Below are 12,959 nucleotides of genomic sequence, written 5' to 3' on the forward strand. Positions count from 1 at the left end.
CTGGACACGCTCGAGTAATTCAATGTCCTTTTTGTAGTGAGGGGCCCAAAACTGAACACAGTAATCGAGGTGCGGCCTCACCAGTGCCGAGTACAGAGGTAAGATCACTTCCCTGTCCCTGCTGGCCACGCTATTTCTCACACAAGCCAGGATGCCATTGGCCTTCTTGGCCACCTGGGCACACTGCTGGCTCATGTTCAGCCGGCTGTCAATCAACACCCCCAGGTCCCTCTCTGACTGGCAGCTCTCCAGCCACTCCTCCCCAAGCCTGTAGCGCTGCTGGGGGTTGTTGTGGCCCAAGTGCAGCACCCGGCATTTGGCCTTATTGAAACTCCTACAGTTGGCCTTAGCCCATCACTCCAGCCTGTCCAGATCTCTCTGCAGAGCCTCCCTACCCTCGAGCAGATTAACACTCCCACCCAACTTTTACTCCAGAAATTCAGTAAGGCCTTTTCTAAGAAGACCAATGGTGTCACACTTGACAAGCCACACTCTCACTCTTGCTTGATACCTAGATCAGCCTTCAACACTACCAAATGTCATATTACCCTAAATAAGTTGAAACTCTCAAATTCTCCCCAGAATGATATAGCAAATGACCACCCACTTTCTTCAAGTTTTCTCAAGATGCACCGACTTTTGTTCCTATCTACAAGAAGCATGATTTGTGCACATTTCAATGGTATTTGCTTACAATTCAGCTTTAATTTTCCTTTTTAACCTATTCCAGCACAGAAGTCTCTTAAGATTTCTCTAATGCCTGACAGAAATAGGAATATGACTGAAAGCAAGGTGCCTCTTAGGCTCCAGTCAGATTAATCAGAAAAGATCTGTCAAAGGGAAACACTTTGAAGGACAGATATATCTCTGTTCTTGCAGCCTCCTGTATCACAGTATTCTACAATCTCAGTTTTGTTGCTGCCCTTACTGCTCCTTGATATGCACACAACAGTTGCCAGGACCCTCTTTCAGCTCTCACTAGCCAAAAGATTTTGGCCATCTACTTCAACTATGTTTGACAATGACAATAGTCCTTAATTGCACCCATGGAAAAATTGCCATTCATTCGGAAGGATGCCAGTTTCAAACATCACTTGGATATTTGAGCTAGAGTGACAGACTGCTCTTTATTTGCCAGTAAGGTAGGGAAAGAAAATGCTATTACATGTGCTTTGTATCCTCTGCTGCATACTAAATCATTCCTGGGTGGTATTCATGATCTATAAAGCAGTAAGCAGTTCGGTCACAGCTATCTCTGGCACCATCTGTTTGACCACTTGCAAAACTAACAGGCTGCACAGAAGCTGAAAAAGAGACATGACTAGCGTGAGTTTGGGAAAAACTATATCCAGATTCAAAATTAAACCAGCTATTCAGAACTTCATCACAGCGTGTCAGGCATACTGCAGTTACCCTCTGAACCCTCACAGGCTGGTTTTCCCTTGCCTCTGGCAGACATGGCTGTCTGCTTTTTCCACAGCCAAATGTTTGCAGATAGTCTCATTAACACAAAAGTTTACAGCAAAGAACAGAAAATGAAGCTGCTGAGTCTACCCAGCTGATTTTCTACCCTGGCAAACGAGGAACAGCATTTTTGGCCAAGGAATCCTACTTCTGATATATGATTACCTATTTACCTGTTTTATTTTTCTGCATTAAATTATAACTGTGCATTTTCATTCAAATTGTTAACAAAGCTATAAACCAGTGTAGATGAAGAAATTACTCTTGAGGTATAGAATACTAAGACTGATGATTTGCAATTATTATTTTTGGATAATAAGCTACTGATACATTTAATATATGCTGCACTCATAACTACAATTAATCTCATAAAAGCATTTACAAGACATGTTTGATGTGGTCTTTTTTTTTTTTCCTAAAAATCATCATGATTTGTATTATATTCTAAAAAAAAGATTTAATGAATGAGTTGTATCTGTCTCGAGTTTGATAGCACCTAACAGCTATAACTACAAAGGAAAAGCCCATTTACAATTTTTAGTACTGGACTTAATTAACTTCTTTCCATGATTAGAAATTTCCCCAATAGTCCAAGATTTATTAAAAGTTAATGTGAATGTTTCAGAAAGCTTCCTAACCAATAAAGAAGTCTTTTGAACAAATTAATAATTTCTACAATTATACCACGTGTTGAATATAAAAGCCTTGTATAAAAACAATACCAATGAAAAGAACAGATTAAAAAAATTTTAATAGTTAGAATATTATTTGTAGTTAAAAAAAGAGATTACTTTCACCTGTGTTGTTATACTGTTCAGATTACTTTCACCTATGTTGTTATACTGTTCCTTATTTCAATTTCTCATACATTTTTGTACATTCTTTTAATTTCAAAAATTAATACAAATCTAAACAAAACTTAAAACCAGGCTTCAGATGTGTTGACAGATGATTGCTTGCATGAGAGATAATCCAGCCCTTGTCCTGCATTTCTCCATAGAATGCTTGGGTTATTTTTTCCTGTAGGTTAATTAGAACCTTCAGTTGATGATCAAAATCCTAAGTATGTGCCTGAATCAGTTCTAAAATAGTAATTTTGTAATTGCAAGGAATTATAAAATGGGCGTCTGTCTCCTATGTTTGTATTGACCAAACAGTACTTCAACTGATGGTAAAACCATTGGTGTTAAATACCATCTGATGTGAAAACGAAAACATTATAAAGAAACTCAATTTGAATGGTTGGAAACAAAAATCTACATAAAATCAGCTATCCTGGATTTCTATTGCTCCTCCAGACTAGTTCAGAAGATACATGTTGCATCTCCCCATGATCCCTAGTCACATCCTTAATGCGCAGAGGGAATGTGCCAATATTTTGCACAATATTTTCTCATGATTCTTTCATGTGGCTGTAAACACTGCTACTATGAAAAAATGGGGAGAGGGGTGAAGGAAGAAGATGAAACAATAAATATTTATCATTAGTGTTGAGCAAGAATTTCTAAATTATATTATCATGAGATGACGTCTGCAAAGTTTTAGTGGGTAGAAATGCTTCAGGGAACATGAGTTAATAGCATCAGTTATAGTTGTGAAGGCAAGAGCAATCCCAAAGATTGCTTCAGTAAATTAGAATGAGTAACAGATCCCCTCAAGTGCATTGCTGTTCATTAATAATAATGCCCATACAGCAGACAATTTCTGTTTAAAGGATAAGCCTTTGTAACTTGGTCAGCAGGATTATGTTTAAAGTGATCTCCTGAAGACAAAGGGAGTGCATGCTTCTTTCTCATGCGTTGTCTGAAAAGGACTTTCCAGCTTTCTCACTACTACTCTCATGAGACCATCCAAATGCAATCATGTCCAGTTTTGTCTCAGCCTTAGCCTAGGAACAAAACCATGAATTGCATTCTATAAGCTGTAGAAACAACTATAACATGCCTTCTATGAATCACCATTTCTGCAGAAAACTCTCCCCAGGAAGCACCTCGTCCCAGCTGCAAATGACCCTTGACAAATCCCCGCGGCTACACTTGTGGTCTCTGCTGCTGAGACCATTCCCTGGAGGATCAGCTCAGGCTGAGAGGATGCAGAAGGCTTGGCACTGTGGAGTGTGTTGCCTCCAAGGGATGAGGTCAGCAGTTTGTGTCCTCTGCACACTGAGGGACTGACTCCTGAAGCAACTTTTAGCAAGCAGTTGCAGAATGTCAAAAGTGAGTCTTCAGAGAACACAAACACTAACTTGAAAGAGCTTAACAGCAAAAATCCTCTCTAAATTCCTCTTCAGATTCAGTTTTCAAAAACAACTCTATTAAGAAGTGGATGCTTAGCTGACAAGTAGAGCTTTTCCAACAGCTGTTCGCTGTTATAGATCAGTAGTTTCTATAAGTATGTGGATTTTCTTCTAGAAAAATTCTTGGAAGTATCTGGGAATACCTCAGACCACTCAGGGTTCAAAACACAGTATTTTAAACAGGTAACAAAACTTTCTAAATACCTTGTTGCATCTTCCAAGTAGTTCCTTTTCAAAATAATTGTACATATTTAAAACATCCTGAAACAAATGCAACTGACACACAAGTTTGAAATTGCATACATAATTATAATGAAAATTGAATTTTTTGCAACCTACCTTGGAATTGTGTAAATTTGATGGTTCCCATCCTCTCTCCATTTCTGAAAACAACTTGACCCTAAATAAAATAAATAAATACCTTAAAAGTTTTATAAATCTCTCATAACACAGTTTCATTAACACTGCAATTATTTTCCATTCACTATTAAAATTAACCAAACAAGGCTTAAACCTTGAAGACAGCAGATTCAACCAAGGTTAAAATAACTCAATAACACCTCCTTAAAGGTTTCTTTCACAGATTTCAAATGTCCTTGGAAAGTTGACCTGTACTATCATGCACTTTTCATGGATGAAAATGGAGGTACAATAAAGCCAGTAACTTACTGAATCTCAGAGTACAAGAGATATGCAAACAATTGATTTTCACTATGTGACTGTTTTTATCAAGGATATGTAAGAGCTATCAAAGATCACACAAGAAAATCATTCTCTATCTCATTCATCATATGGTTCTCCAAATGGCTCTATAACCTACTTATGTACTTATCCGACTTGATTATGGATACCAGTAGCTCTTGTGGCTTGGTTTTGTACTACACAAACATGCATGTCCTAGTATTCTTAAATGTAATGCCTTTAAGTCAGTACTATCCTTTGTGCTACATATTGTTACTCCTCAAAATAATGGTCACGTAACACTGAAACCTCCATACATATCCCTAGCAAATTACTCCTATCTTTCATCCCATCTTTCCGACTTAAATTAAGAAAAGATCTTGTTAAATTTCTTCCTTACTTCAGCTATTTCATAACTGAGTATGAAAGAAGAGGTTTTCATTCACTTATGCAAAGAAGTATTTTTAATATTTTGAACCTGCAGTGGAGTGCTGAGTCCTGTCAATATAGATTGCTGTTTTACTGCATCCCCAGTTTGGTTTACTATTATTGTCTCTGTTAATCTTTGTTTTAGCAAACAGGGTAAGAGAAACCAAACGATAAGCTTGTAACACTACAATATATTTCTCTGTGCAAGCCACCCTTTTTTAGGATAACCCTTTCTGGTCACTAAAGGGATGCACTGAAGCATCTGAGTTACTGAAATCAGCTCCCTGCAGGAACCGTACAACAGATGTGTAGTACAGCACACTCACCCCACTTTTCCTGCAAGCCACAAAACATGATTTCCCTTTGATAAATAGTAAATGACACCCTTCAACAAGTGTAAACTACCTTGTGCTAAGCCTTAAAAGCCCAAAGCCCCAATCTATGACAAAAAGAGCAAAAGAACACTGGTAATGGGAGTGATTCTGGGGACAGTCACAGAAGGACACAGGAGCTGCTCCCACTGAAATCCAATTGAGCTAAATCTCATCCAGTGGCTGTTAGCACAGCTCCAAGAGAGAATGTAAAACATTAGCAGGCAGATTTATGTGTGCACCTTAGCAGCCTTCATGCAGATGTCCTTTAGTTTGGGGTAGTTTTTAATATCCCTTCATTTGTTTGAACATGATCATAATGCATTTGTCTACTTAGTTTAAGTGGCTACTTGGTTTAAGTAAAATATAGTAAAAAATATTAAAGACTTGTAATGATGCTATGCAAGTGTCACTTCATTTCAGACATGTATCTGTAGTCAATCCAATCTTAACCTTGCTAAATTCTCGGTTCTGTGACCTGTGTTGGTCACAGAACCAAGTACTTAAATTTTGTGTAGTTAAATTTTTCACTGTGTGGAAAAATTACTTTTTAATTTGGTTTTAAATTTATTACCTTTTATTTTAACTCTGTCTCCTCTTACTCTTTTATTACAAGTTAATAGGCCTGTAAATTGTAGTCTACTAAAGTGCTATTTATAGATAAACATACAGCAAGCATCACTTCTATCATCTATGATAACATATGACTGTCATCTATTATTGGTAGTATACCAGTTCAGAAAATTTTCTAGATTCCAAGTGCAACTGTTTTGCAATATTATCATTGCTTCTTGCAAAATCATCCACATTTTCATCGTTCAGTAGGACAGACATACACCATATGCAGCTACTGACTAAATACGTACGTCCTCATTGACATGTTCTGAAGCTATCAACAAAACATAAATCAAGTCTGAATGCTTTGAATAAATGTAAAAATTTTGATTTAAAAAAATATAGTTATAGATTTAGAAGTATTTTTTTAATCAACTTCCCTTTGCTAAGATTTGTGTCTTATACTGATCTAAGCAGTAGATAAATAAAGATACGGATGATGGTGCTGAAAGAGTTATGGAACAACTCATGTGAAAATGTCTTTATTATCTGCAAAATTATTCAATCACAGTATTTTACTGTCATTAAAGATTACTGGAAAATGATAAAAAGTCAAATGGGTTATTATAAGGAATAACAATTTCTAAATACTATTTTATGAGGTTTGACATTGTCCTGGGTATTGTTCACAAACTACAGCGTTTGTATGTTACACATGCAGATACTAATAGAAAAAAAACAATTTTGAGAAATTGAAATTGGCTATTTATTCTACATATAATCCTATTAATAAATCTGTTTTCAAAGGTAAAATCAACAAAAAACATATCAGCAAGAGGTCTCAAAGCAGGAATCTCTAGCACAATCCATGATGATGACAGCACATATTTATTACTCAGGCATCAAACTGCAACTGCAGCTGCAGTTACCGCTTGGTTCTTTGCTCCTTGGGAACATGCTGCTTCATAATAATATGTGACAAGTAGCTACAGCGTCTCAAGTACCTTAAATGCCTTGAGACTCTAAAATTCCCGTGTGCTGGGTGAGGAAGCATTCCTAGATTTTTTTCTGGGGCTTTAGGTAGCCCCAGCAGACATGGACATAGTGTTGTTTACTGCAGTATTTGGTTCTGCCAATGTGGCAGAAAGGAGTGCTCCTCATGAACACTGAGAAATTGTATAAATTGTGATAGCTTCATTTCTTAAAACAGGAATAGGAAGGAAACTAATGAGAGTCACCCATTGCTCTATGCTTTCACAGCTATTTTATGAAAAATAAGACAATTACATTTGGGGTAAAAAATGTGATATAAATATATAATAAAATGTTGTATTTAATTTAATAAATTTACAGCAACGCTAGTAAGAAATAAGCCAACCAGTGTTTCAGAAATGTGTTTTGTAGAAATGACGTGCTGATTTTTGGCATGAGAAGTAAGCTATAATCTGATGATGTTCTATGGCTCACATCAAGTCATTTCTCTGCCACTGCGGTAACAAACCATGTGATTCAACTAGAGAGTTATCTTCTTTAGACTTGAGATTCATAAATTACTAAGAGTGTTTTTTCTTTATTTAAAATAGCGGATGTTGAATAATAGATATTACTAATTTGGGCACTCTCAATGTTAGGTTAATGGTTGGACTAGATGATCTTCAAGGTCTTTTCCAACCTAGATGATTCTGTGATTCTGTAATACACACATTAAGTTCTGACATTACAAAAGCCAATCTTACTACTATTTCATCTTTTATTTTTACCTCACCACATACTCCAGCACATGTGCCAGTACAGACTGAAACTTATGGTGTGATCCACCATAAAACCTAGATCTTATGAAATCATGAGGAATATAACAGACAAAATCCTCTTTTACCTTCCACTGTGTTTTGGTGACACTGCATAGGCATAGATACTTATTAGCAAAAGGATCAGTGATTGTATAGATGAGAAATACTGTTTTAATGAAAATAATAGAAGTAATGCTAATACTAACTTATTCAGAACATGATTGTCAGATTCAAACAATATTTCTCAGTCAAGTAATTATTCTACTTCAAGAGATGTAAAATATGATCTCCTTAATAAACATTTAAATCAACTGCACAAGTGAATTACTTGCACTTAGATCAAACCACATATTTTACTATATATTAAAATAGTTAATTGACAAAGCTTTCCTCTTAATTACACACAGATCATCTCAATGGAGACCAATAGAAACCATGCTTATATCTTAGTGCCTGTTTTATTTTCTTCAATCTACCATCTACAGATTTTTTCTTTCTTTCTTTAGTATATACGAATTCTATAACTGATCTGCCCAACTTTGAGCTGTGGACAGGCATCTTCACATAAGCAATTATCCTTGAAAATTTTATGAGAAGGAAATAGAAAGTATGTGGCTTGGAGTCCAATAGACAGCAGTGTGAACAGAGGATGAAAGAGAAGCTGAATGAGCTCAGTCTGGCGCAGCATGGTACCCCAGATGTTGCTGCTGGTATGTACAGCCACTGCTGCACACAGCATCCCAATAACCTATATTTGCCATCCATTGCAGCTGCATAACTCATAATGCAAGTGTACTTTACTCAATGTTTCTAAATGGACAACCATCCCCTAAGGGAAAAACTACTAGTTGCACATTGCAAGTTAGGTGGCTTGGACAATAGAAATATAGAAGCTTATGTTGTGGATTTTTAAGGTTTCTGTTTGGATGGGGTTTGGTGGTTTTTTTTTTTTTTGAGATACATCTCTGAGCCCAGCTGCTCTTCTTGTAATTGTTTGGCTTTTTTTTTTTTTTTCCTCCGAAAGCTACAGTGCTTTAATATTCTTTATAAATGATGAAAACTAGAACTGGACCAAACATTTCAACAGTATTGGTCTCACAATTGCCACATACAAGGACATCACCTTCTTGTTTCTTCTCCGTACTGTCTTCTTCCATGTGCTTTGTTTTACAAGTCTAACATTGATTTTTGTCCTACTCACATGTACTTTGTTATACAGCATAATGGCATTTCATCTCATTACTAAAAAGACAGTCTCTACCCTTCCTGTATTTAGAGACTTCACCTTTTTTCTTGATTTGATGTTCCTTAAGCCATGAGTCCTTTATTTCTAGTCAGAATAAGAAGTCCACAACAATCATCCATTCACACTCACAAAATATTAGCCAACATTTGCTTTATTTTAGATGCATGGGACTTCCCCTGTCTTTATAGCAGTTAGTCATTGTCTACCCTTGGAAGTAGCTGTTTTTATTATACTTTATTTTCCTGGTAGATAAAAAGTAGTTATCTTTGTTATATTATGAACATGTCATTATGCTTTTTTGGAGCTATGGAGCACTAGTATTTATTAGAAGTTTCTTTGCATTATCACTGACAGTATTATTATTCAGCTCTGGACACAGGCCCATGCCTGTTCGAATTCTTTCATTCCTCATACACTGAAATCCACAGCCAACACATTTTTTAATTCATGTCTTAAACTTTCTTCATCAGTCAATAAAGCCAGAGTTCAGAAGATTCTAAACTGTTCTCTCAGCCAGGGCGAGGTTTGCACTTTGACTACCATTTATTTTACTGTGTATTTTCTTCTGAGAAGTGTCTCAAATATAGTAAACAGAAAAATAAATTAATAGCATTTATTTCCATGATTTTCAGTACTATACCTACAAAAAAGGTCTGCTTTAGACCATGCTTGCTTCCTTCTCCAACAGTCTTCCCCCATATGGCACCAATTTTATATTTATTCAAATTTGCATTATATACTCAGTTTATACTTGATAACTTATTGTTGATTTTAAATGCCATAATTATATATTCAAGCTAAATTAATAACACAAATACCCCTTCATCAGAGGAGAGATCACGAGTATGTTGACACATACATCGCAGTTGGATGCAAGACAGTTAAATGCCACAGGATTTGTGTCCCCTGAGCATTTTCCAATGGGCCAATACATTTCAGGGCTCTGCCTCAGTTCCACTTTACTGTCCAGGAATGTGGGCTACTCTGTCCTACAGGCAAGTCATCTCCCCATGTAACAGTGTTTATCTCCAGTGGCTTTCCCTGAAATGCCTGAGCCTACACAGTCAAACCTGTTCCAAAAGTGACCACCACTACTTTTTTCCAAAAATAAATTAACTCAGTCACTTTTGGGGTTCTTGAGTTAGATATTTAATATAAAGTAATCCATGTAAATAAATGCATGCAGAAATACCTGAAAAGCAGTGGGATAACTAAGGCAACTGAAGTTATATTTTTAATTTAAAACACAGTGCATTATTATCAAAGAATAATGAGTATACAGTTAAAATTGTCCCTTTAAGTTCTGTGACATCTGCTGAAATCAAGGTGTACTTCTGATCCTCTAGTGTCATTATTGGACTAAGTCAAATAAAAGTAGGAGCCAAGGAAGGTGAGTTTGCTAACATAAGAGTTTCCTAACACCCAAAGGGCAGGTATTGCCCTCCCACATTGCTCCTACCTGCACAGTTCTACACCTACCTGGTGGTAGCTCAGCATTCATCAGGCCCCTATGTGAGCTGTAGAGACCTATTAAACCAGCAAAATCTATTCTGTGATTTTTTTTTGGTTTTATTTTGTATCATTTTGGCAAGTGGGGAAGATGTTGTCTCTGAATTGCTTTCCAGTGCCAGAACCACAGCCAGCACAAAGGAGCCCTGGAAGGACGCAGGTGCTAGCAGAAAGAGCTAGGAGGGAGGGAGGGAGGGAGACACCCTCCATTGGTCTCAGCTCCTTTCAGAAGCCTTTCTGTGTTACCATGCAATCCACACAGGCTGCTACTCATGTGTTACACACACTCAAATTACTCATACAGGACTTCTAGCTACAGACATGCCTTCCCTGATACGCACAAACCAGCAAGCTGGCATTCTGTGAGTCTTGGCTCTGCAACTTCTATGTGGTGAAGAGCTACATAACCTCTTCCAGACTCCAAACACCATGTCTAAGACAGCAGTGTTATAGAGAAAGAGAAAGGGAATATCGTTTAGTCTATCAAATTATATAGAATAACCCAACATGCTTTTAGGTCTGAAAGTCTAACCTCGCTTCTGAAACAAAACAGCAAACTTCCAGCTGAGGGCAGCTTGTGCACAACTCTTCTGGTTTCAGCCTAGTTGCATCACTCAATTAGCTGGAGACAAATAGCTAAGCACAGGAGATATAAGCACGGTGCAAGAGAGGATACTAGGGAGACAGCAATAAAGTTGTCACCCCTGTGGGATAAAGAGGTAATTGTCACCTTTGGAACAGTGAGAGGAGAGCAGAAGGCAGAGGGTGATGAAAATTAAAATGCTCCATAAAATCAACAATGCTCCTGAATCCATGATTTTATATCCTTCGACTGCTGTGGATAAAATGTTTCTAGAATATTTGATCAAAGCAGACCCAGCGACTGCTGCTTTTCAAACCTTGAGACTATTTTCAGAGAAGGTTTTTCTGTCAAAATTTTCAAGATTGAAGATTTAAATTTGAAATATTTTATGATCCAATGGGATTTCTTTTCCCTGCCTGTTTTTCTCTCTTATGACATTTTCTGAAAGATCTGGGTAACTGAAAACTGGTGTCTGGAGAGCAGCAGAAGCAGAGCAGCTCAAAGAGCAGGATTGAAGCACAGCTAAAAAATCTGGTCTTGGCTAACATTGGCTAAATGAAGCAATACCACCATTCTCATCTAAACAGATACTTGTGTTCTAGCTATGACAGAGCAGGCATAAAACAGCATTAAATATCTGTCTGCACCACAGGAATAATACTTGAAAAATATACTTGCAAATGAGTAAGTTTTCTAAACACAAAAACAGAGAAGGAAACTGGCAAAGAAGGAAGATAAATTGATGGAACAGAAGTGCCCAGAATTTTTTTTTTTTTTCTGGTAATCATGACAGTGATGGAAAAGAAGAACCAGCATTCATCAAATCCCATATTATTGGAACTAGGAGGCACTCATGGAAACTATTAGAACATCAGTATAACAGAAGAATCAGTGATGTTGTCATGTTGTTTCTTTGCACAGCAGGTAGTGAACTTCTGAAATTTGCATTGAGTGGGGATTGCTTATTTATTTGGTTTGTTTAAAAGCAGAGGACTGGGAGGCGAACCAGTCTACTGACCTCATGGGACACTTCATATACCCTTACATAGCTTGTTCTGTGAACTCTTGGTAGACAGAAAGGTAAACGGAAAATAAGCTTTATCTCAGAGTTCAGGAAACATTCATGATTTTTTAAATAAGTTACAGAAACTGCTTCAACATGAGCGAAGTATGGGATAAGCAGATGTACATGTTCACATCAGAGGCCATTTGGAAATAAACAACACAGGAAAGAGACATATAAAAGCTTTTTTTCTTTCCTTCTTTTTTTATTTTCAGGGCAAAAACTGTTCTGGGCAAAATTATCCAGCAATTTTAACAATAAAGATGGGCTTGGTGCCTCATATTTGCCAAGAGAAGATCTCTGTTAACAACAGCGGATACAAGTAGTCTGTGGCATTGGCCAGAGTTTGCTTTGGCACACATCTCCCTTAAAGGCCTATAGAATAAGTAATAGAGTTTCTAGAAATTAAAAAAAATAAAAATAAAAATTCCCTGGTTCCTTTAGTATGAACCATCTTGAATTACAGGCATTTCTCAAAACCAAGTTTCCTCAAAAAATGACTACACCTTGCATCTCCTCATCTCATGATAGGAATGATAGAGATGTATTTCACAGTTGGGCTAGAAGAAATTGCAAGTGAAGGCCAGCACCTTAAGTTTCAAATTTTGTGAAAAGGTGATCAAGTATAACAACATCTTTATGTGCCTATCATTCACATACATCCTGAATCTAGGATTATTTGAAAATACAAAGTACTGTAAGCCTTACCACCATGATTTCATCTTGCTGGTACTTAACTCCCTTCTAAATAAAGAGTTTCAGTCTATTCAGTCTCATCTTCATAGGAGAGGGAAATTTTTTTTGCCTATCTCCCCTCTCTAATCCCCTTTTTCAATTTCCTTATGTATTTCCTGAGGAAAGCTATACATAACTGAAACACAGATGCTCTTGCTGTGTAGAAGGGTGCCTCTAACTAATATTTTGCTATCTGAACTTTACCGTATTTTGGGCAGAACTTCATCTCTTTTTCAG

At 36.9% G+C, this 12,959-nt stretch overlaps 1 protein-coding gene across 3 annotated transcripts in view; it reads right to left on the bottom strand.

Annotated features, from left to right (window-relative positions):
• GABBR2 (gamma-aminobutyric acid type B receptor subunit 2) overlaps positions 1–12,959 on the bottom strand; it is a 489,241-nt gene that overhangs the window by 208,728 nt on the left and 267,554 nt on the right. For all 3 annotated transcript variants that reach the window (XM_074824225.1, XM_074824235.1, XM_074824243.1), the window contains one exon: positions 4,100–4,160. In XM_074824225.1, coding sequence (XP_074680326.1) covers positions 4,100–4,160 — 61 coding nt within the window. The remainder of the gene's footprint in view (positions 1–4,099; positions 4,161–12,959) is intronic.

Source organism: Strix aluco, chromosome 1 (assembly GCF_031877795.1).
Source record: "Strix aluco isolate bStrAlu1 chromosome 1, bStrAlu1.hap1, whole genome shotgun sequence".
Lineage (NCBI taxonomy): Eukaryota > Metazoa > Chordata > Aves > Strigiformes > Strigidae > Strix > Strix aluco.